The following is a 24761-nucleotide window of genomic DNA, read 5'->3' as shown; positions in this document are numbered from 1 at the left end:
CTGAATGTAACTGATGGATTTATTAGCTTGTGGCTCCAACTGTTAAGGTCACCACCGCTTTTGGAAAGAGTATTTCTGCTAAACTGAATTAACATGTGAAGCAAACGAAAAATATGACCGTTTCCTTTCTTCCAGAATATGTAATTTCTTTGTTTATACCTCAAATGGTTGGGGTACTACAGAGGTTTTTGAGACTAATGTATTTTCCAGAAACTTTTACTCTGATTAAAAATCCCATTGTACAAGCCATTCAATATGCAATGCAATACATGTAAAGCAATCAATGCACCCTAGACTGTGGGGGATAGAAGAAGGACGCCATACTTCTTTAACAGTCAAAAACGTGTGTATACCTAAGTCGGTACTCGTAAAACCTGTCATGATTTATTTATTGTTACAGGCCAACAAAGTGATTGTTTAAGTCAAGGACAATTTGGATTTACAAGTGACTGCTAAATGTTACCTTCCATTCATATTAACTGAAAGCATATATGCCATACAGACATCAGTGAAGGTCGTCAGGTTATTTTTGGCTTTTATACACTGGATTTGTTATGATGACATTAAAATATATTGGATGTTGTCATTCATTTAAGCATTACTCCCCTTTATTACCTATAAATAGTCTGAAATACTCATTAAAACTTTTGCATAATTTAGGCTAAATTTGCCAATGGCCATTGTTTTTGGTTGAGTTCCATTGGCCATTACAACAGCCTATATACATAAATGTATTCTAGCATCAGGTTTGGAAGAGTCAGCAGGACACAACAAAAAACAGAAGGTCTCTAACGCAAACACACACTGAGCTATTTATAACAGATCGTGATGACGTCACACTGAGACACATGCAAGGAAACTGATTTAGAATGTAACTATGTGGAATGTGGGAGATTGGTTTTGTTGCATTACATTTTGCGCATTACTGTTTTCCTTTCTGACCTCTGAAAAGGTACTGCACAAGGAAGTTTTTTGATCCATCAGGAAATGTCTGCAATATCTCTGTAATGATACTAGAATGATGGTGTCTCAAATTATTACTTACATGCCACTGTTGTGCTTGGCAGTGATATTCAAATGACAGTAAAAAGTCAAGGGCGAGTCAACTATGTTATTGAGTGGAGAGGGGAAGAGTTGTTTTGCATTTGTTTAATTGACCTACAGTGGGTATAAAAAGTCTACACACCCCTGTTAAAATGCCAGGTTTTTGCAATGTAAAAGAATGAGACAAAGATAAATCATGTCAGAACTTGTTCCACTTTTAATGTGACCTATAATTTTAACAATTTAATTGAAAAACAAACTGAAATCTTCAAGGGGGAAAAATGAAAAAGAAAAACCTTACAATTACCTGGTTGCATAAGTGTGCACACCCTCTTAGAACTGGGGATCTGGCTGTGAAGTCATACCACACTTGCCAACATTTAAAGTGACTCTGATTAATCACAAATTAAGGTCAGCTGATCTAATAGGATTTTTCTGACATTTTCTTAGTTGCACCTCAGAGCAAAAGCCATGACACAATATGGCACAACAGAGACATTGCCAAGAACTGGACATCCCTCCAAATTGATGAAAAGACAAGAAGAAAACTGGTCAGGGAGGCTTCCAAGAGGCCTACAGCAACATTAAAGGAACTGCAGGAATTTCTGGCAAGTACTGGCTGTGTGCTACATGTGACAACAATCTCCCATATTCTTCTTATGAATGGGCTATGGGGTAGTGTGACAAGACGGAAGCCTTTTCTTACAAAGAAAACTTTCAAGCCCGGCTAAAGTTAACAAAAACCAACATCAAGTCCCCCAAAAGCACATGGGAAAATGTGTTATGGTCTGATAAAACCAAGGTTGAACTTTTTGGCCATAATTCCAAAAGGTATCTTTGGCGCAAAAACAACACTGCATATCACCCAAAGAACACCATACCCACAGTGAAGCATGGTGGTGGCAGCATCATGCTTTGGGACTGTTTTTTTTCACCTGGAACTGAGGCCTTAGTCAAGGTGGAAGGAATTATGAACAGTTCCATATACCAGGCAATTTTGGCACAAAACCTTCAGGCGTCCATTAGAAAGATGAAGAGGAAGTTCACCTTTCAGCACGACAACAATCCAAAGCACACATCCAAATCCACAAAAGCATGGCTTCACCAGACGAAGTTGAACGTTTTGGAATGGCCCAGCCAGAGCCCAGACCTGAATCCAATTCAAACATCTGTGGGGTGATCAGAAGAGGGCTGTGCACAGGAGATGTCCTCGCAATCTGACAGATTTGGAGCGCTTTTGCAAAGAAAAGTGGGCAAATATTGTTACGTCAAGATGTGCCATGCTAATAAAATTCTACCCAAAAAGACTGAGTGCTGTAATAAAATCAAAATGTGCTTCAACAAAGTATTAGTTTAAGGGTGTGTACACTAATGCAAACAGGTTATTGTGAGTTTTTCCCCCCTCAAAGTTTTCTGTTTGTTTTTCAATTGAATTGTTCACGTTATAGGTCACATTAAAGGTGGGAAAAGTTCTGACATGATTTGTCTCATTTGTCTCATTCTTTTACATCACAAGAACCTGGAATTTTAACAGGGGTGAGTAGACTTTTTATATCCACTGTATCTTCCAGTTGGGATCCCATGGGATGCTGACAGCCCTGTCTTCTAACTCCCTCCACCTCTCCTCTCTGATCACCAGTTTTTTCTCTCTCAGCCATCTCCATCCTTTTTCCTGACACTGGTAAAATGTTGAATGCACAACAAAGCGAGTGCTGATCAGATTTCCATTCCATTTGTTCATGCTCATCTGCTAATTTTTGGACGATAGACTAAAATAGTTGTCACATCATAATCCAAATAAAATCAACAGTTTAACTTGAGTGTGTCTCTTTCCATTATTTCACTATTCATTTCTTCCATACATGTTTTGTGTTTTGTGTAGTCTTACACCGCCTCTGCATTTTGAAAACTGTAAATATCTCTTGGACAAAGTGACTTTTATAAATATTGTCCCCTATATTTAGCTAACAAATATAAGGGTCTTACTTTGTAGAGTAAGTTGATGCAAATGTATTGTCAAATGTCACATGCTTTTGAAGAGATTTACAGGAGTATCAAAAGAAAAGTTGGAGTAAAGACTGTTCGTATGAAATTGATTTTTAAAATCCCCTAAGGAAGAAAATAATTGTGGTATAATGCAAATATTTGTTTTGTCTCTAGATTTCATCTAGATCATGACTCAATATTTAAATGTTAGTTCAATAATTATTTAATTATAAAAAAAATAACTGAAATAACAGTTGATTGCTGAGCACTACAAAATCAAACAAAAATTGTATCACAAAAATTCCTTACACAAAACCACGGCATGAAGAGATCATCACAGCCTAAACACTGTATAGAGAGATTATCACAGCCTAACCACTGCATAAAGAGATCATCACAACCTAGACACTGCATAAAAAGATCTTCATAGCCTAACCACTGTATAAAGAGATCAATCCACTGCATCATAAAACATGTCCAGCATCATTTCTGATCCCTGTATTATTTACGGTACATATCTAAAGTGTTTGTATAAACCATATGAACCTCCCACCACCTTTTCCCATTTTCCTCATCTTTCTTTAATGGTAAAAATTTTTTCCTTCCATCTATTCCATCCGAAAGAAAAACAAAATCTCTCTTGCCATCCATGATTTGCCTATTTAGTTCACCTGATCAATCTCATCACTCTTCCACAGATCAGCCATCTTCCAGCGTTTTTATTGTGTTATTGTTTAATTTTATGGTGTCTTATATCAATAGATTTTGCCCAAAATTTTCCAAGGAAAGTCTGCCTTTTTGCCCTGTGACTCAGCTTGTGAAAGAACACTATAAGCACAAACACTGGATGTAGTTAATACAGTGTGTCTATACAGTCATGTGACAAAGTACACCCCCTAAAAAGTAGTTGTATTTCAGATTTATACAAATGTTAGATCTAAATTCCAACTCACTGAAGTTAAATTACAATTTCTTTATGATGAAAAATTTACCCAACCCTACCGTTCACCATCACCATCATAGAATAGTACATCAAAACAGGTGCTAGTGATAAGAAAATCATTAGAGAGTAACTTGGGAGGGTCCAGCCTTGGCCTTGTTTGGTAAGACATCATGATCAAAACCCCTATCCAAGGTTCTCCAAAGACTATTGACAAAGCCATTTCCAAACAATTATCTAAATATTGAGATAATCCCAGACCATCTGCAATCAACGTAGGATAGGTCTTTCCACCAAAGACCAAATCGGACAATGCTCATGGAAGTCCCTAACAGCCCCAGGGTAACATCAAGTGATCCATAGGCATTTCTTGATACTATTATTGTCAAAGTATATGAGTCAACTGTCAGAAAGAGACTGTAAATACTTAAACTAAATTCGGAGATAAGGAAGAAAAATGCCTCCACTCTCAAAAAAGAATATCAGGACATATCAGATGTTTCCTAGACAACACCTGGGTAAAGATCAAAACTACTGGAACAGTGTTGTCTGGACAGAGGTGGCGATGTATCGCTGTAATGCCAGATGCTATGCTTGGCGTAAACAAAACGCTACCTTTTAAAACAAGAGCCTAACACCAATTGTAAATCATGGAGGCTGTAGCATTTTGGTTTGGGGCTGCTTTTGCTGTCTCAGATCAACAAGACAACAATCCAAAGCGCAAGGAAATCTACAAAGAAAATGTTGGTTTATGGAATGGCCGAGTCAAAGCCCAGATGGAAATGCTGTTGGGAGAATTAAAGCCCTTGAACCTGAAACAGTTGAAGCAGTACTGTAAAGCAGTGTGGGAAAATAATCTTCCCAGTAGATGTGAAAGACTGATAGACTGTTAGAAGAAATGGCCTTGTGAAGTTATTTCAGTTTCAGTTATTTCAGGTGGTATCACCAGCTATTAAAGCTAGGGGTGTACCTATTTTCTGCACTATGAAATTGCATTTATGTGGGTGTTTGATGAATTATTGCAATCTTTCTGTGTCATAATTAGGCTACTTTTATCTGTCAATGTTGTTGAAGTGAATATCACATATCCATGGGTCCAAATATGTGGGACATTCTTTTACTTTTCAGGGGGTGTATTTACATTTTCACATTACTCTCTCTCTCTATTTCAGATGAGTCACTCTCTCTATTTATATATACGTATAAGTATAATATGTATAATATATATATCTCATCTCATCTTCATCCGCTTATCCGTATCGGGTCGCGGGGGCAGCAGCTCCAGCAGGGGACCCCAAACTTCCCTTTCCCGAGCCACATTTGCCAGCTCTGACTGGGGGATCCCGAGGCGTTCCCAGGCCAGTGTCGAAATATAATCTCTCCTCCTAGTCTTGGGCCTACCCCAAGGTCTCCTCCCAGCTGGACGTGCCTGGAACACCTCCCTAGGGAGACATCCTGGGGGCATCCTTACCAGACGCCCGAACCACCTCAACTGGCTCCTTTCGACGCAAAGGAGCAGCGGCTCTACTCCGAGTTCCTCACGGATGGCCGAGCTTCTCACCCTATCCCTAAGGGAGAAGCCAGCCACCCTTCTGAGAAAACCCAATTCAGCCGCTTGTACTCGCGATCTAGTTCTTTCGGTCATGACCCAGCCTTCGTGACCATAGGTGAGGGTAGGAACGAAAATTGACCGGTATATCGAGAACTTTGCCTTCCGGCTCAGCTTTCTTTTCGTCACAACGGTGAGGTAAAGCGAATGCAATACCGCCCCTGCTGCTGCGATTCTCCGGCCAATCCGATTCTCCGGCTGCAAAAAGCAACGATGAGATCCCCAGCCCACCGAACTGCAACCCCTCCCCACCCCGACTATGCCTCAATATCCTGTCCATAAAAGTTAGAAACAGGATTGGTGACAAAGCGCAGCCCTGGCAGAGGCCAACCCTCACCTGGAACAGTCCGACTTACTACCGAGAACCCGAACACAGCTCTCAGCTCTTGGACGTACAGGGATTGGATAGCCCTGAGAAGGGACCTCCTCACCCCAAACTCCCCCAGCACCTCCCACAGTATCTCCCGGAGGAACCCGGGAGATGCTCTGCTTGGAACATACAGGGTCGTCTTTTTAATGTTAGATTATTTAACTTTCACCTTTGCTTTAACCATCTGTTAAAACATGCTGTGCTGTACAGAATTATCATATTTTAAACCAGCTCTTACGAAAGTTAGTTGTGTTATTTCCTGAACTTGTTGTGTGGAAATGCAGTATGACAAGGAAAACTGGATAATCACCATACTTGAATCTTATTCAAATCCTCAAATTTGTTTGTATTTCCATTAAAAATATACAGAAATAGATATAGCAATTATTTTTGTTATAACAATAGTATTCTCCACTGAGCATTGTCTCTTATCCAAAAGTAGTGAAACTCTGCTTGCCCAAAGTGTAATGAAAGTAGCCAAAAATTGTCTAAGCAACTAGGGAATATTTTTCATCTCTTTGAGACCGAGACAGGAGTGTCAGAACTCAGCCTGGGAAAGGCACCCAATAAACATATACTAGCACATATATTATTAATCTGTTTATCTCTGCCTGAATCACAAACCTCCAGCATAGGCCCTGTAGACATTTGCTTTAACTTTACATTTTTCTCCTTCACTCCATCCATAGACATTCATATCCCCCTAGATGAATGTTGGATGTTGACATAAGACTGGGATATGTTTCTGCTGTAATATACAGTTAGTGCTTTGGAAAAGAAATTAAACCCCTGACCAAATCAGTGGGACCAATTGCATACCGAGTGATGTCGGAGTGATTTATGGCCCATTCGTCTTGGCCGATTTGCTCCGGGTTGTTCAGGTTGTTTGGATTTCAAATAGTTCTACACATTTGCAATGGGATTGAGATCAGGCCTTTGACAGGGACAGTGTAGGACATTCACCTTGAGGACATTCACTTTTTTGTTCTTGAGGTTTTGTTCTTTTGAGAAGGATCCAAACAGCGTGATGCTGCCACCACCGTACTTCACTGTAGGGATGACCTGTCTTGAGTAGTACATTGTACATTGTAGTTGGCCAAAACGCTCTGTCGTTGTCTCATGTGTTCTCAGCTTCCACTTCCTGATTATTGATCGAATTGTGCTTAATGGCATATCCAAACATTTGCATATTATCTTGTACCAAATCTATGGATTTGTATAATTTAATCTCTAACTTCTGTTGAGTTTACCTCATTCTTTATTTTTCTCCAGATTCACAGCCTGAACAATGATCCTTCAATATTGGCATTGGCATCCAGAAAATATGACATTATCTTTAATGGATCACAGGTGGAGGCCTATTATATGGTAACTGTGTTCTTGTTAGGGACATTTATTTCATCTGTAAACCCTGAGAGCTTCCACAACACTGTATTTATTACTGACATTTTTTTGTATAAATTATCAAACAGTAAGTCATATCAATGCACTATTTGTAATTTCGTAAAATCAGACAATTGGACAGGGATTTGAATATTTTTGCAAGGCATCGTATTATAACATTCTCTGCTCATTCATCTTTGCAACTAAACCATTAATACAGTTTAAAGTGTGCCTCTTTCATGGTGGTTCACCCCTAAATAAAAACTGAATATTAATATATGTTGCCTCATCAACCCTTTTATCACAGGCTTTAGATTTGGGACAGCATGTATATCAGTGTCCCATAAGAATACTGTTGTTATTTAAACCCCTTGTAAACATTACGTTTGTGTTAAAAAAAAATCAGGGTTTAATATAGTATAAATCTAGTTTTTCCACATTCCATGACAATCATTGTGAGGAGCATTATGAGCTCTGTGGGTTTTGGTGAGATTAGACAGATGCAAACAGGGTTTTACAATAATGTCTGTAGTCTGAATGGTTAGAGTAAGAAACTGTTAATAATAAACACTATTAATAATAAGCAGAGACTCACACACAGTATATGTAATTCATGTTGCTCCATGATGCATACAAGACAATCAAGAGGAGTTTGAAGGTAAAGGCTACATAGAAGATCTTTAGATATCCCAGGACATCAGCCTGGACTCTTTGATGGTGTATCAACCTCACATAGTTGGTATCACAGCCTCCAACTACACAGTTGTCACTGATTATTTGGAGATTAATTTCAGACTGAGCAAACTTACTCTAGTTTACTTTTTTCCATCAGAAAATAATTTGTCAGCTTTATTGACATTTTGAACTCATGTATGCAAATATTTATGTCAAATACTTCTGTTTCCTACTTGCAGGCCTCCTATGGGAAACCAAGAGCATCTATGGCATAATAAATTGCATGTTCAAGGAATAAGGCATCAGAGGGTTAGTTATATTGCCAAATGATTGGCAGTTGTAAGGCACAGCACAATAAGTGTCTGGATAAGACTATTAACAGTGATGTATTGTTGATTTATCATAAGCTCCCTAGGTACATTTACTGCTAATAAAAACAAAACTGCAACTGTAAAAATAACTCTTTAGTTAGTTCTGTGGTATACAGTCTTACATACCATGGCCTTTCACTAAACAGTGTTCAGGATTCCACCTGGGTAATAATAGCAAGTGGAAGCACCTGGTAATTCATCCTCATTTCCTGTTCATTTAAGTAGGATTTTGATTGGGTTTGAAGTTTGTTGATTTTATAAGGTAGAGTACACTATACTGCAATCTTGTAGAAATCCACAACTTTGGTTGTTTTTCTCTCATAATTTTACAGAATTAGGAATAACAATAGTCTCATATCCTAACGTTGTGGAACACTGCATGATGCCCACAGTGTAATCAAAGCAGCAAGAAAAGAATCCTAAGGAAATAGCTATGCAACTGGGGAATATTTTTCATCTCTTTGAGACAGAAACAGGAGTGTCTGGACTCAACTCATGAACAGCACCCAATAAACATATACTAGCACATGTATTATTAATTTGTTCAGCTCTGCCTGAATCACAACCGATCTTCAGATCCCTTAACACCCCTCCAGTTAAGGCCCTGTAGACATTTGCTTTAACTTCACTCGTTTTCCACTTCACCCATAAACGTTTATCTCCTGCTGAAAAAACGTTGGATACAGACGTGAGACTGTGAGATATTGTTGCTATGTTGCAACACACTCTCCTTCTCATTCTCCTTAAGATCACTATTAAATCTATGAATGCAGAGTAGCAGCATTAGTTAACAGTGTGCTTCGTTCATGGTGTTTCACCACTAAATAACAGCTAAATAAGAACATACAGTCGTGCTCATAGGTTTGCATACCCTGACAGAAATTGTAAAGTTTTGGCATTCATTTAGAAAATATGACTGATCATGCAAGACAACTTTTATTTAAGAATAGTGATCCTATCAAGCCATTTATTATCACATAGTTGTTTGGATCCTTTTTAAATCATAATGATAACAGAAATCACCCAAATGGCCCTTATCAAAGGTTTACATAACCTTGAATGTTTGGCCTTGTTACAGACACACAAGGTGACACACACAGGTGAAAATAGCAATTAAAGGTGAATTTCCCACACCTGTGGCTTTTTAAATAGCAATCAGTGTCTGTGTATAAATAGTCAATGAGTTTGTTAGCTCTCACGTGGATGCACTGAGCAGGTTAGATACTGAGCCATGGGGAGCAGAAAATAACTTTCAAAAGACCTGCGTAACAAGGTGAAGGAACTTTATAAAGATGGAAAAGGATATAAAAGGATATCTGAAGCCTTGCAAATGCCAGTCAGTACTTTACACTCACTTATTAAGAAGTGGAAAATGCATGTTTCTCTTGATACCAACCCAAGAAAGAATTCAGCCAAAACTGCAAGAAGAATTGTTTTGGGATACAAAGAAAATCCCACAGGTAGCCCTAAGGACAAATACAGGCTGCTCTGGAAAAAGACGCTGTGGTTGTTTCAAGGAGCACAATATGACAAAACTTGAACAAAAATGAGTAGCTGGTCGAGATGCCAGAAAGAAGCCTTTACTGCGCCAATGCCACAAAAAAGCCTGGTTACAATATGCCCGACAACACTTTGACACGGCTCACAGCTTCTGGCACACTGTAATTTGGAGTGACGAGACCAAAATTGAGCTTTATGGTCACAATCATAGGTGCTATGTTTGGAGAGGGGACAACAAGGCCTACAGTGAACAGAATACCATCCCCACTGTGAAGCATGGTGGTGGCTCACTGATGTTTTGGGGGTGTGTGAGCTCTAAAGGCACTGGGAATCTTGTGAAAATTGATGGCAGGATGAATGCAGCATGTTACCAGAAAATACTGACAGACTATTTGCATTCTTCTGCACGAAAGTTGCGCATGGGACACTCTTAGACTTTCCAGCACGACAATGACCTTAAGCACAAGGCCAAGTTGACTCTCCAGTGGTTACAGCAAAACAAGTTGAAGGTTTTGGAGTGGCCATTACAGTCTCCTGACCTTAATATCATCGAGCCACTCTAGGGAGATCTCAAATGTGTGGTTCATGCAAGACAACCAAAGACTTTGTATGACCTGGAGGCATTTTGCCAAAATGAATGGGCAGCTATACCACCTGCAAGAATTCAGGGCCTCATAGATAGCTATTAGAAAAGACTGCATCCTGTCATTGATGCTAAAAGGTGAAATACACCGTATTAAGAACTAAGGGTATGCAGACTTTTAAACAGGGGTCAGTTCATTATTTTCTTTTTTGCCATATTTTGTTTTATGATTGTGTCATTATGATTAGGTCATTTTGACCTACAGATGTATGTGAATCCCATAAGAAATATAAGACGTGTTTTGCCTGCTAACTCATGTTTTCTTTACAAATGGTACATATATTGCCAATTCTCCAAGGGTATGCAAACTTTTGAGCACAACTGTGTGGCAAACCTGACATTCATAAAATCGAATTAATGTAAAAGAAAATATCTGCTGCACTATGCTTGATGTATACAATGCTATTTGGGTAAACTATTCCAGACTGTTTGTTTTCTACTTATACTCTGTTAATTCTCAACAGCGTTGAGCAGAGCAGAGATCAACCAAGAGTTTAAAGGGGAGAAAGTAGGGGGAAATTAATCAAACAAGCTGTAGTTTCTTTTTTTCACAGATTTCACAGAGTTGACACAGACTATTTCAAAATTAATTTCAAATTGAGAAAACATTTATTGTACTTATATGATCTTTTCTTATAGTTTTTTTATCAGACCTTTGTTTAGCTTATAAAATGTGCTGATGGAATTCATGAATGCAACTCTTTATCTGAAATTGTTTTGTGTCCTACTTCTAGCCCACATTGTCCTGGAAACTGTAAGACACTTAAGTGTGAGGGTAAATATTAGGGCAGAGCAAGCAGATAAATGAAATTGGGAAGCGACACTAATATTGTGGGCCTCTGGGACGAATAACTCCTGTTAAAACAGGCTGTACTGAAGCTGTTTTTTTTATTCCTGACAAGGTGTTTCATGGGGTCTATCAGTCTAACCTTGCTTGTCTCTGAGGGGCTAATTGTGTAGTGCTGATATCAGCTCTCTTCCAGTGTTTAAAGCTAGTCCTTAATTGAAACAACAACAAAGCAATCACTCTGCCTCTTTCTGTAAAAAGCTGAGGGAGAGGACTGGAAATTGAAATTAGGTGTACAGTATAGTCTTCAATAATCTATTTGGTAAATATAAATGCATATGTCATGTCAGATGTGTACATATAACATTACATGATCAAATCCAACATAAAAAACTTTAACTGGGGATTTGGTGGAAATAATTTTGGATGGAGCTCTCAGATTCTCGGGAGTCTGGTGGTCAGGAGCCTGGTGAGGTCTGGAGCCTGGTGAAGTCTGGAGCCTGGTGATGTCTGGAGCCTGGTGAAGTCTGGAGCCTGGTGATGTCTGGAGCCTGGTGAAGTCTGGAGCCTGGTGATGTCAGGAGCCTGGTGGGGTCTGGAGCCAGATGAAGTCAGGGCCTATTGAGTTCTGAAGGCTGGTGAAGTTAGGGGCTTGATAAGGTCTGGAGGCTAGTGAAGTTGGCCTTGATGAGGTCTGGAGGCTGGTAAAGTTGGGATTGATGGAGTCTGCAGCCTGGTGAAGTTGGGCTTGATGAGGTATGGAGCCTGGTGAAGTTGAGCTTGATTAAGTCAGCAGCCTGGTGAAATAAGATACATGGAGAGAGATCTGTGGCCTGGTGAGATCTGTCTTTGTGCAAAGAAAATATTGTCACTGTGATATGAATCCCAAATGTTGTCCCATAAACACTCATATCACAGACTTTTCTTTGTATTTTCTTTTTACAAATCCAGTCTCTTTGCATAACGTCATGCATTGTGTCATATAGTTTCTGTGTGTAAAGTAAGCACGTGGCTTGCAGAGAAGGAGAAGAGACGTTTGAATCCATGGACTTCTTTTCACTCACGTGACTCCCAGTGACCTAGTTCTACTGCTACACCAATAGATAAAAGAACAAGTATCTTCGGTGTCTTAAATTTAGTAAACTGAATAATCATCCTGTGTGATGGTGTCAGTGGTAGTTTAATGCTTTGTTAAGGAGATGTGACATGTCTAAGCTCTGGTTGTCAGGGGTTTGATGACAGCTGTACGGTAGGGAGCATGGATTATTCAGGGTACTGAATGTCTTTTTAATGAGCATGTGTGTGTGTGTTAGGTGTCTCAAAAGACATCTCCATCTTTCTTCCTCCCGTTCGACTACACTCTTCTGTCTTTGGGTCTTCCCTCTCTCCCTGTCTCATATTACTTACCTCAACTCTTACTTCTCAAGGCTTGAGTTTCAGTGGTCTCACAGTACAGCTGTGCCATTGTGGCCAAGAGTTGGAATACTAGTCGTGATGTACCGACAGTGCCCGGGGGTGCTGTTGAGGCAGTGCAAATTGGCTAAGCAATGCCTGGAGGTAGATGGGTGGGATGCTGGACAGGGCTGCCTTGTCTTGCCATGTTATAGCAACTCCTTGTGGTAGGCGGGGTGGCTGCAAGCTTAATCAGGGTTTTTCCCCGGGAAGCTCCCAGCATGTACGCTGTTGAACGCTTCCTGGTTGAGCAAGAAGCAAAAATGTGGCTAGGAGGCACATCTCCAACTCACTCAAACCTCCTGTGGAGTTGTTGCGATGAGGCGAAATTGGGGAGAGGACAAAATAAAATAAATAACTCCCCCTTTCTCTTTTTCTTTAACCTCCCTATATCTGTCTTTATCTGCTGTCTCCTCAAAATATGATCCATGTTCTTCTCTCTATTCCTCTTAACTCCCACTGGTTCTTACTAATCTCTTCTATATCTTCCCTTTTTTTATAGGTGTGTGGAGCACTGACTCTGCCTGTGATAGGCTAGGAGTCAGACCATGACCACCAGGGCCATGATTGGCTCCCCGGGTAGATGGTCCCTGTCCTCGAGTCGTTTGGTGAGTCTCTGGGGGCCGGGCCTGCTGCTGGTTGCCATTACAACCCTGCTACCAGATGGTTGTCAGGCATGCCCACCGCGATGCGAGTGCTCGGCCCAAATCCGGTCCGTCTCTTGCCAGCGGCGACGCCTCACCGGCATTCCAGAGGGCATCCCCACAGAAACACGTCTTCTGGACCTCAGTCGGAACCGGCTACGCTGGGTTGAGTCGGGCGACCTGGCGCCTTATCCACACCTTGAAGAAGTTGACCTGAGTGAGAACCTCATTGCCACACTAGAGCCCAATGCTTTTGCCAACCTGCAAAATCTCCGGGTGTTGAGGCTCAGGGCGAACCAGCTTAAACTGGTTCCCATGGGGGCTTTCGCCAAACTGAGCAATCTTACCATGCTGGACCTGAGTGAGAACAAGATGGTGATTCTGTTGGACTACACCTTCCAAGACCTGAGGAGTCTGAGACACCTAGAGGTGGGAGACAACGATTTGGTTTACATCTCTCATAAGGTAAGTTGTTTTCCAAACATCTCAGGGTTCCTGGTCTGTCTATGACATCTTATTAATTCTGTTCTGACATCGTTCAGAGAGTTTTATGATTTAATCAAGTTTCATCTGATTATTTTTGTAGGCCTTCTCTGGTCTGATTGGGCTGGAGGACCTCACCATTGAGCGCTGCAACCTGACATCTATCTCTGGCCAGACTCTATCCTACTTACGTAGTCTGGTAACTTTACGACTACGCCACCTCAGCATCGCCGCCCTGGAGGACCAGAACTTTCGCAAGCTGACCAACCTGCGGGGCCTGGAGATTGACAACTGGCCCTATCTAGATTACATCTCCCCTCTAAGCTTCCAGGGCTTGGACCTCACCTGGTTGTCCATCACTAACAGCAACATCACCTCTGTTCCCTCGTCCTCTTTCAGGAACCTGATCCACCTCACCCACCTCAACCTGTCCTACAACCCCATCACCACCCTGGAGCCCTGGGCCTTCAGAGACCTGCTGAGGCTCAAGGAGCTGGTCATGGTAAACACAGGCCTGGCTACAGTGGAACCTCACTCTCTTGGAGGCCTCAGACAGATCCGGGTCCTCAACTTCTCCTCCAACGAACTCCAGACCTTGGAGGAGGGATCGTTCCACTCCGTCAACAGCTTGGAGACGCTGCGGGTGGACGGGAACCCGCTTCTGTGTGACTGCCGTCTGTTGTGGATCCTGCAGAGACGCAAGACCCTCAATTTTGACGGCAGAGTGCCTGTCTGCGCTGGGCCAGTGGAGGTGCAGGGGTACAGCCTCAGCACCTTCACCGACTCAGCGCTCTTTGATCACTTCACCTGCCAGAAGCCCAAGATACGCAACCGCAAGCTTCAGCAGGTAACGTCATCCCACATGGCTGTGCGTGTAAGCATGTTGTAAGTAGAGAGTAGTTACCCATTAATATCTACACTACTTACCGTTTCCATGCCTTCCTCCTAGGTGACCGCTCATGAAGGCCAGCCGGTGAGTTTCCTCTGCAGTGCAGTAGGAGAGCCGGCCCCGAACATCATGTGGATCTCCCCTCAGCGCCGACTAATCACAGCCAAGAGCAACGGTCGTATCACCGTGCTGCCGGGAGGGACGCTGGAGATCCGCTACGCCCAGGTCACCGACAGCGGCACCTACATGTGCATCGCCAGCAACGCCGGCGGCAACGATACCTACTTCGCCATGCTCACAGTGCGGGGTATGCCGCTGGATGCCGCGTCGGCCTTCCTGGCCAACCGCTCACTGTATGGCAGTGAGTTCTTCAACGACACAAACCTGAACAACACGCGCGTCTTCCTCAAGTTCACTCTGGACCTGACCACCATCCTGGTCTCCACGGCGATGGGCTGCATCACTTTCTTGGGTGTGGTGCTCTTCTGCTTCCTGCTGTTGTTTGCATGGAGCAGGGGGCGGGGCCAACGCAAAAACAACTTCACCGTGGAGACCCCTTTCCGGAAGGCAGAGGGGCCAGCGACCGCAGGGGGGGCCGGAGGGGCCCGGAAATTCAACATGAAGATGATATGAAAAAACGCAGCCAGGGGTCACTCGGGGGAGGCATAAACACGTCCCGGAAACGTGTTTGACAAAACACACACAGCGCTGACTCGCAAAAAGAAAAAAGTAATGAAATAAAATGCATATATAATTCACACATGGCACGTTATGATGACCAGATTCGGTTTGGGTTGATGGTGAAAAAAAACATGATGCCCTTGATCTCACTGCCTCTTACTGATTTTATTCAGCTTGTGGTGCAAATGTGTATTTAAGATTAACTTTACAGAATATCTTTTAAAATAAGTACAACCTTTTAATTCAACTTGATAACCTCAAGTATTTTTGAAAATAAGCTACATTGCCATTTAGCTTGATAAGAATTATAGAAGCTAAGAACTTATTGTGATCTTTAACTGGGTAATTACTTTGCTGTGTAAAGTTTTTAGTTATGTCTCTCTCACAGGAAGTGACAGCCCAGATAGTGAAAAGGATTTGTTAAGCTATGTATTTGTTAAGGTCATTGCCATAGAGAAGGTAAGACATGTCTAGTGGCTAAATGGCCATTTTAGTATGGACATCGCTGTTGAAGACCTCCACTATTTTAATAAAGTTTACTTGGTCAGACTTTGAACCTCTAACCTTGTCAATGGCCACCCAGGGCATGGAGAGGCATGGCTATCAAATGATCACAACAATTGTAGTCTTGCATTCTTAAATTCTGCCTTTCTGAGAAATATTGCAATAGCATGTAAATATTGCAATTCAGAGTAAGCTGTATAGTAGTACGAGTATAGTATTGAATAAAAACAAGCCATTTTTGTAAGAGATTTGGAATATTATTTATATTGTCACAAAAGACACCATAAAGACCACAGCTGACGAAGGTTGTGCTGAGACAAGGACTCTACGTAGAGACTGAATCCAAGTGGAATTAATGCATGAAACCTATTCTAATAATTTGACCCATTCCAATTCATATAAAAAAGTGGCTTGCCTATTTGAGCTTTTGAGTACCACTCGTTGAAATTCTAAATTGGGGGCCACTTCACTGTCAGACAAGACCGTTTGCGACAAGGTTAGCTGTGTGAGTTGGAATAAAGCGCACTGGCCGACAGTTTCCATGACGGCCCGTCGCCCCAAGGGCTTGGTTGGGAAACCAAGCCCAGCGGGCGTGGGTCACACGGTATCCATGACAACTAACACAGCCCAGGGCAGGAGGGAGTCGTGGCATTGGTAAGATCGTTCTAACCTTCCGCTAACACCACTGCCAGTAGCAACGGATGTGAGGGGGAGAGGGAGGTGGAGGGGTGAGTGTTAATGCCTCCCACTGACGGTGCTGCCTGCCCTGGGCTGTGGTGGGGAAGAACCAGCCTCCACAGGGCTGTCAGGGGGAGCTGCCTGGAGGTCAGGAAATGCTCAGAGTCCGACCCTGGACAGGACACATTCACACGTCAACAGCACCATCACACGCACCTCTCTTACTCACATATTGAACGTTACTTTTTCTCAGGACAAACACACCCAGATGAGCGTGCACACATGCACAAACACACATGCGCGCAGATTCCAGATGACATTCTACCAATACTGCTTGTAGAAACAAAAATCCATGCATTTAGTAAGCGACCGCTGTATAGTTTTCATTATAAGCCGTAGCATGAGTTTGGATTAGATTAATCCTGTTAGTTTTCCTTTCATATTCAGCAGCAGCTGCATGGTCCACACACTGCTAGAATAATAATTGTTATTACCACCTTGTGAGCCACCATAACGATCCTAAGACCATCTGCTGTACTTTAACAGGCAGAGTGGCCCAGTCAGTCATATAGACAGTCAGACACCACCCTGCCATCACTCACAACATTATAGAACTGTAGTATCCAGAACAGCACACCACCCTGTGATCACTTACAACATTATAGAACTACAGAAGCCAGAATGGCACACCACCCTGTTATTGCTCACAACACTATAGAACTGTAATATCCAGAATGGCACACCGACATATTATTACTCACAACACTATAGAACTGGAATATCCAGAATGGAATGTCAAGCTATTATGAGTCACAAAAGAACTGTGTTGACAACTAAACTCTTTCATTCTCTGAGACGGCCAGTGCGCAAATGTTTGTGCCCCCCTAGCCCAGTGCATCCCCCCTCAATCCCGCACACCGCGCCCCCCACTGGGTCCACCAATGGGAGGGGTCCCTGGCTGGAGACCGATAACAAGAAAATGTATGTGTAGTAATGTGAACCCTGCCCACACCACCTGCATTGTAAAGTGGAGAGTACTGTGGTATTAATTATGACCTGTTCTGTTCTCATTCATTTAGTTCCCTCTTTTATGTTTTACCTCAGTTGACCTCCCTAAACATTTACTTGTTAACTGTTAACCGTTTAACTTTGGCATCTGTCAGAGAGATTACTGCTGTGCTCAACATGAGCTTCCGTTTATAGAAGGTTTGTGTTATGTGCCTGCGTGTGTGGAGAGTTCACTATTTTCCATGATGCAGATAAAAGTTTTGGGGTAAAAAAAGGTTTGGAAGCTTTGTCTAGGACAAGTCTTCTAGTCAGATTAATTCGGAAAGCTTTAGAATTATCCTCTAGTACATCTGTAGAACATGACGACCAAATGGCCTGTGTGATGATAAATAGTTCTGTATTTATTAAAGTTTAATGAGGCTGAATGGAAATAGATTAGGAAATTGGCCTTGTTTTCTATCTGCCAGAAACGAATACATCTTGGCTCCCATCACGCCAGTCTTGAGAACAAAGTAAGTTACTCACTGGATGTTTCTCATTCCAGTCTTGAGGTTTTCCTGTTTGTGGCAATGACTGTTGTGATTGTTGATGATATAATGGTGTAAATGTCAGTCACAGAAGTAGGGATTAGATGAAGGTATTTAGTTAGGCTATCTTTCTCTCCTTCTCTTCTTCATCAGTTCATTCCCAGACATCATTGTTGTCCCCATTCACAGTAACTAGGCTGGAGTATGGTTGTGTGGTAGTTGTTCTATGTGGTCAGTGATTTGATGTTGTTTTGAGTCATTGCTCTAAGTAATGTTATCAATCATTGATCAGGGACTTAATAAATTATTATAAAGGATGACCCAGGTTCCCTAAAACGTTATTTCCCCTTTTAGAAGAACCCTACTCTAGGCCCTCCTTTTAGAACGTTCTATTCCAACCTTTCACTGCATTCTGGGATATCTTTTGAGTACAAAAACTTATCAGGACTGTATGTACAATATGTAATCTCTGCCAATATTTTGTCTGAGCCACTAACCCACTGGTCTAAACCATAAAAGCACACCTCTTTCCCATTTCTTCATTATTGTCATGAGGGGAATCTTTATTTTTCTCTTCCTTGTAGGTATTGCTACGCTGTCCAGGTTTGGAGATAAGCATTTGCATACATATGAAATCCATTCGACATTCAGAGATCCTTGATTGTAAGAGGAAGAGTTACAGTATAATGCACTTGAAATAGAGGGCCCTTTGAACTTCACTCAACCTGTTCTATATCCCACTGTCTCTTGCCAGGACCAGAGTGCTCGTTTCCCAGGTTACCTAGCTATTCATTTAACCCTTTGCAGAGCATGCAGCACACTTAAATTAATTCTAATGGAGGACATTCAATGGACGGACTGCTAATTCATTTCTCTATTCAACTGTGCCACTGCTGAATAGAACACTGAGAATGCAGTGTACCAGATGAGCTGTAGCCTCTCAAGTTTCTACGGAAACACTGGAATGGGAGACATCACAGTGACAGAGGGAGTGTCTTGTCTCATCAGAAGAGTTTTGAGAAACTAGGCTGAGCGCTCCCCTGCTTCCTTCTCCACTTTGTCCTTGACTGCACTGTTTGCGTGTGTGTGTGTGTGTGTGTGTGCATGTGTTCATGTGCATGTGTTCATTTTTTAGCTTCCCCTGTGGTAGAGTACATCCGTGATGGTAGACCCCTCTAAGCATGGCCCAGAGAGTATGCGGATGAAAAGAAGACCAACGTTAAAAGGGACATCATTAGCCCCTACAGGGGGCTAAACCATTGGTTTTTACATATGTCTATTTTCAGCAGGGTTAAGGGTGGCACCTGGGTACCGGTCATTTCCCCCGGTCCATTATTGAAAACATCAGAGGAATTCGATTTCTGGGGCGACTTAAAAGTAGGATATGATGGTGTTTTAACCATTTACCTCACACGCTTGTACTGTCCAATTGCCCCTAACTTCAATAGTCCCCTCAGTGTTCAAAAGGAATGAGGTCCGGTGTCAAACCCTTGTCTTTCCATATATATTGACCTAATTGGGCTGAGAGAATAAGAAACATGAAGATGAAATGGACCCCTGAAGGCAGAATCTTGTTTTGTGGAGGTTTCGGTCTTTCCGTGTCATTGTAGAGTAGAGCCATGTTCTTCAGAGAGTCTGACCCTTGTCATGGTAGTTTTCTCGGTAGGTCAACTGACCATGACGCTGGGATCGGGACAGCTGAGAAGACACCTGATAAGTATAAGTGTTACATTATCAGCTGTAGTTCCTTCAGGCCCTGAAGCACTGTATGCGTTACAAGCTGGCTATTCTTTTGGCTTCTAGGATTTGTCTGTTATTTTTGGGTCCTTGAATAAAAACTTTAATATGCGACATCAGAGCTGCAAAAGCCCACACTAATCACCACATTGACACGAGTGCACTCTGCTAGACACAACGTGTGTTTTTCCCACAACACGCCAGGATCCCTGTGGAACACGCATGCACCGCTATGTCATTTAAACACTGATGTTCATTCGTATGTAGGCGGGAGAGACTCGAACTAGAACACCACCATGCAAAGTCACCCCTGGTTTCACACACGGGTATCCTTCATTTTAACAATGACAAACACCCCACATGGGTCTTTGTAAAAGGTGGTTAGGGTTAGGGTTACGGTGGGACTGGAGAAAATTTAACCAGACACTTGTCCATAGATAAATAAATTAATACAAGGTATGATATAGGAAAGCAATATTTGTAGTATAAAAATATAGTTCACACCATGTTTTGAGGCCATACGGTATTTGCAAACATTAGAATAAAACAAAGCTGATATTTTGGGTTGTAACTGATTCCGGCAGTTTAAATATGCTTGTGCTGTGTTATGCTTTAGAATCTTCCAGAATCAGTGGGTGTACTTACTGTGTATCATTCATTTCAAACTAAAAGAATGTATTAGGAAACTAAGGATCCTTGCTTTTAAGTATGGTCACACTGACCCTTAGTGGTGAGAGTTGGACATAGCACACAACGTGCATTGGCCACGTTCACAAACTATTGTTACTGAAACACGCATTTTATGGCTTATCAGATGTCAATGACACGGCAACTAATTGTGTAATTACCGATGACAAAACATTATCATATAGACAAATTGACTGTTCTTCACAATATTCTACTGATTGCCATAAAACATGACTTACATATATGTCGGGTATTTCACCGAAAGAGATTCATCAGAAAGAGACCAGAAAGATTTATCTGAACTACGGTTGCTGTTTTGGCTATGTTAACTGTAGCTCAGACTGTGTCTAATTAAATATCAAGTTTAAAGATATTTCTGACTACTTGCCTGGGTTCCAATTGCAATGATGGCAACGAATAACTGTTGCCAATCCGGTTGATCTCCTTCTGTAAGACTCGTGACTATTTTCTTTTCCCAGTGGGTTTAGCAGGTTTTATCTATGCATGCTTTTTATATACCTGAACTTACCAAACACTGTCACACCTGCATAGATAGTACATAGAAATACATTCCATAGATGCTGACCATGGGACTGGGTGAAACTTCAAAAACTAAGACTCCCCTTTAGGAATACATAGACTTACAGTACTTCAAATTATTTAGATATTCTACTTCCTCAGATCATTTATGCTTTTAGTATTTTGAGAGGTTTTATATTTTCTAAATGAGTGTCTAAAGCAATTGTTTTTTGCAGAAACATTGTGATGATTGTCCACTTTCTATTCACACCAAGAATTAACCTTTTGAATCTACTATGTTCATGGCGTTGTAAGACTACCTGTCATGAATGTGGGACACAAGTTCAAGCTCAGTAAGAATACTAATCATTCCTCATGAGTGGGAGGGGATATGTGACAGTCTGACCTGGTCGACACTCATTCCTGGGTTTCTTGTCGCCATTATTATGAAAAAGTTATTAGAATGTAATGTCCTCTGAAACAAGACAGAGCCAGGAAAATCCTCTATCTCTATCGGGTGTGAGCGTACTTAGCCTTTCAACCTTTTCAGAACAGGTTAGGCAGACACTGTAAGTCTCCCTGGATTATAACATTAATATTCCAACAATGGGACCACCACAGAAATTCTTGAGCTACTTATGTTTTTATACTGATATTTTGTCTTTACATTTGTATAAAAACCACTCTCGGAGGCAACGCACTGGGCAAGCAGTCACTGGACGGGTCTTATCAACTGCAGCTTGCAATTTAAGTGGTAATACTGGAGAAACCAGTTGCCAGAAGGTTCCACCTGAAGGCTAGCCCAAAGAAACATTCACCCACATATGTTTAAAGGGGAAATATCTGATCCCAAAATAACAACCCAGCAGAGTCACAAATGCAAAATAATGTTGCACTGCCCACTGAAAATATTGCTTCAACATTTGACTTTGGTGAACAAAACTGTACAAATCCAATAAATCCATACATTGGCCATTTCATGTCATCTATGATCTGTAATATCTAACAGAGTAACGTGACTAATGAAATGTAAATACCATAGGTATGGTTGTGTAGAATGCGCCAAGTATTTGCTATAGTGTTTCTTCTCCAGAGTTTCATCCAGTCACATAGCTACTAGAGAGGTATAAATATGTGTCACTCGGCCATCTGTTTTTATTTTATTAATTTGTTTTATACTGTCTGTCTTGTAAAACATGAACTCTTTTGGTCATTAAAGCATGTTGGTGCACTGTTAAACCGATCTACTCTTTCTCCTTGGTCTGTCTGTGTGCCTTGGTGTAAAGTTGAAAGGAATTCACACTAACACATTCACAGAATGTACACATCATCAAAACACTGGTCATTCTGCTGGTTGGCCACTAGAGGACAGCAGTAGCATCAGAAGGGCTATCCTCTCAAACGCATTGTTACACATTATACATCAATTAGCCAAAACATTATGACCACTGACAGGTGAAGTGATTAACACTGTTAATCTCGTTATCATGGCACCTGTCAGTGGGTGGGATAGATTAGTCAGCATGTGAACATTCTGTCCTCAAAGTTGATGTGTTACTAGCAGGAAGACCAGTCAGGGTGCCCATGCTGACCCCTGTCGAATGGTCATGTGAGCATCAGAACTGGACCACGGAGCAATGGAAAAGGTGGCCTGGTCTGATGAATCACGTTTCCCTTTATATCACGTGGATGGCCAGGTGCGTGTGCGTTGCTTACCTGGAGAACACATGGCACCAGGAAGCACTATAGAGTAGAGGCAATGTTCTGCTCGGAAACCTTGGGTCCTGCCATTCATGTGGATGTTACTTTGACACGTACCACCTACCTGAGCATTGTTGCAGACCATGTGCACCCTTTCATGGCAACGGTATTCCCTGATGGCCCTGGCTTCTTTCAGCAGGATAATGCGCCCTGCCACAAAGCAAAAATGGTTCAGGAATGGTTTGAGGAACACAACAACGAGTTCAAGGTGTTGACTTGGCCTCAAAATTCCCCAGATCTCCACCCAATCGAGAATCTGTGGGATGTGCTGGACAAACAGGTCCAATCCATGGAGGCCCCACCTCACAACTTACAGGACTAAAAGGATTTGCTGCTAATGTCTTGGTGCCAGATACCACAACACACAGATATCAAGGGGTAGTCCATGCATCAACAGGTCAGGGCTGTTTTGGCGGTAAAAGGGGTCCTACATAATATTAGGCAGGTGGTCATAATGTCATGGCTTATCGGTGTAGCTCAACAGCTTACATACAAGATGCTTGCAAAATGTACTTAACAAATGGATCAGTATTTCTAACTGCGTCTATACAGCCAAAGCCAGCAAGACATATCTACACCTGGTCAATAAATAAAACTTTTTTTACATTGACCTAAAACCTTTTTTTTATTCAATATTTGTTACGTAAATTCAAATCCACAATAGACTGCCATCCAATTGTTTGTTTCTTTATTTAATTATTCAAAGCACACATTTTACCCATGTTGTATTTTCTGTTACAGTTACTACTCATTAAGGGTCTCAGCAGGCGAACATCATGAGTAACTGCACGGACTTGCTACACTACTGTGGAATAAATATGGAGGAATGGCTCTCAGACTGTCTGCACACTGATGGCTGCCCTGGGAAGTCATGTGGTATAAAATCAGAGTCACCGTACCCTGAGTGAATGGAGCTAGAAGACGGTAGATGTGAACGTTGTGGTATTTGCATAGCATTCGGTGCTAAAGTCAACCAGTACATGAACATTTAAATCTAACTTCTAGTCACAACACACATTCGATGTGACTAGAATGACTTCGGAAACACGGAGAAACTCAATTTCAGAGAAATTGGTGGCTAACCCGAGGGCCAATCAATCAACGACTGAGTCAATTAATAAGGAGTACTATGTGTTTGTTACAGGGCTTGACAAGTTCAACACACCGGAGGCCCTAGACTGAAACTCTTAATACTCTCACACATCCAGGCCAACTCAATGTGTGTGTCCAATCCCTTATGTGTTTAGGAATTTTATTTTTTTATTTTATTGAAAGTCCAGTTAACCAGTAGCATTGTACTTGGAGAAAGTCCCTGGCGCCTTCACCTATTCAGGAGAGGTCAATCCTAAAGGTTGAAGACCAAAGGGGAGGGGTCACACACAATGCCAGGTTTACCCTGAGAGCCATTCCTTCTCTTATCCACCTGTCAATTCGTTTTAGCTGTCCTACATCCCTCTATCTTTTCTCTTTATTGGAAATTGATTGTCTTCTACCATCACAAAGACACTTGGTTCTGATTGATTGACAGGTAAGGGAAGAAGGAGAGAACATTTTGTACTAGGGCTGTGAGAGCACTGGGACTCTTTCTCTTGGGAGATGGAGAGTGGGGTTGTAAATAATGTCCCTGTTGTTCTAGTTATGTTGGTTGGATGATTCCATAATGGCTGTTTATTCCCTCCTGATTCCGAAAAAAAAAAAGAACGTTTTATGAAATGTAGGTATCCTAAAACCACGGAACAAAAATTATGCCATTACAACCCAATATACATGAGCCTTTTTAGTGGCCTGAGTACCGGTCTGTTTCTGCATTAGCCAACTTTATATTTTAGCTTTGGGGAATGCAAAACCAGTCAGGTACTCAGGTTACTACTGCGCTAGTTTGA

The 24761-nt window shown here is 41.7% G+C and overlaps 1 protein-coding gene across 1 annotated transcript in view; it reads left to right on the top strand.

Annotated features, from left to right (window-relative positions):
* The window catches only part of LOC105020603 (leucine-rich repeat and immunoglobulin-like domain-containing nogo receptor-interacting protein 3), a 62989-nt gene extending 40629 nt beyond the window's left edge, over positions 1 to 22360 (top strand). The window contains exons 2-4 of the mRNA XM_010887772.5: positions 13263 to 13869; positions 13991 to 14734; positions 14837 to 22360. Of these exons, the coding sequence (XP_010886074.1) occupies positions 13309 to 13869; positions 13991 to 14734; positions 14837 to 15409 (1878 nt within the window). The 5' untranslated portion in view covers positions 13263 to 13308 and the 3' untranslated portion in view covers positions 15410 to 22360. The remainder of the gene's footprint in view (positions 1 to 13262; positions 13870 to 13990; positions 14735 to 14836) is intronic.
* Positions 22361 to 24761: the final 2401 nt, after the last annotated feature.

This window comes from Esox lucius, chromosome 3, assembly GCF_011004845.1.
Source record: "Esox lucius isolate fEsoLuc1 chromosome 3, fEsoLuc1.pri, whole genome shotgun sequence".
NCBI lineage: Eukaryota > Metazoa > Chordata > Actinopteri > Esociformes > Esocidae > Esox > Esox lucius.
Note: the sequence above shows the minus strand (reverse complement) of the source record. Positions and strands in the feature narration are given on the sequence as shown.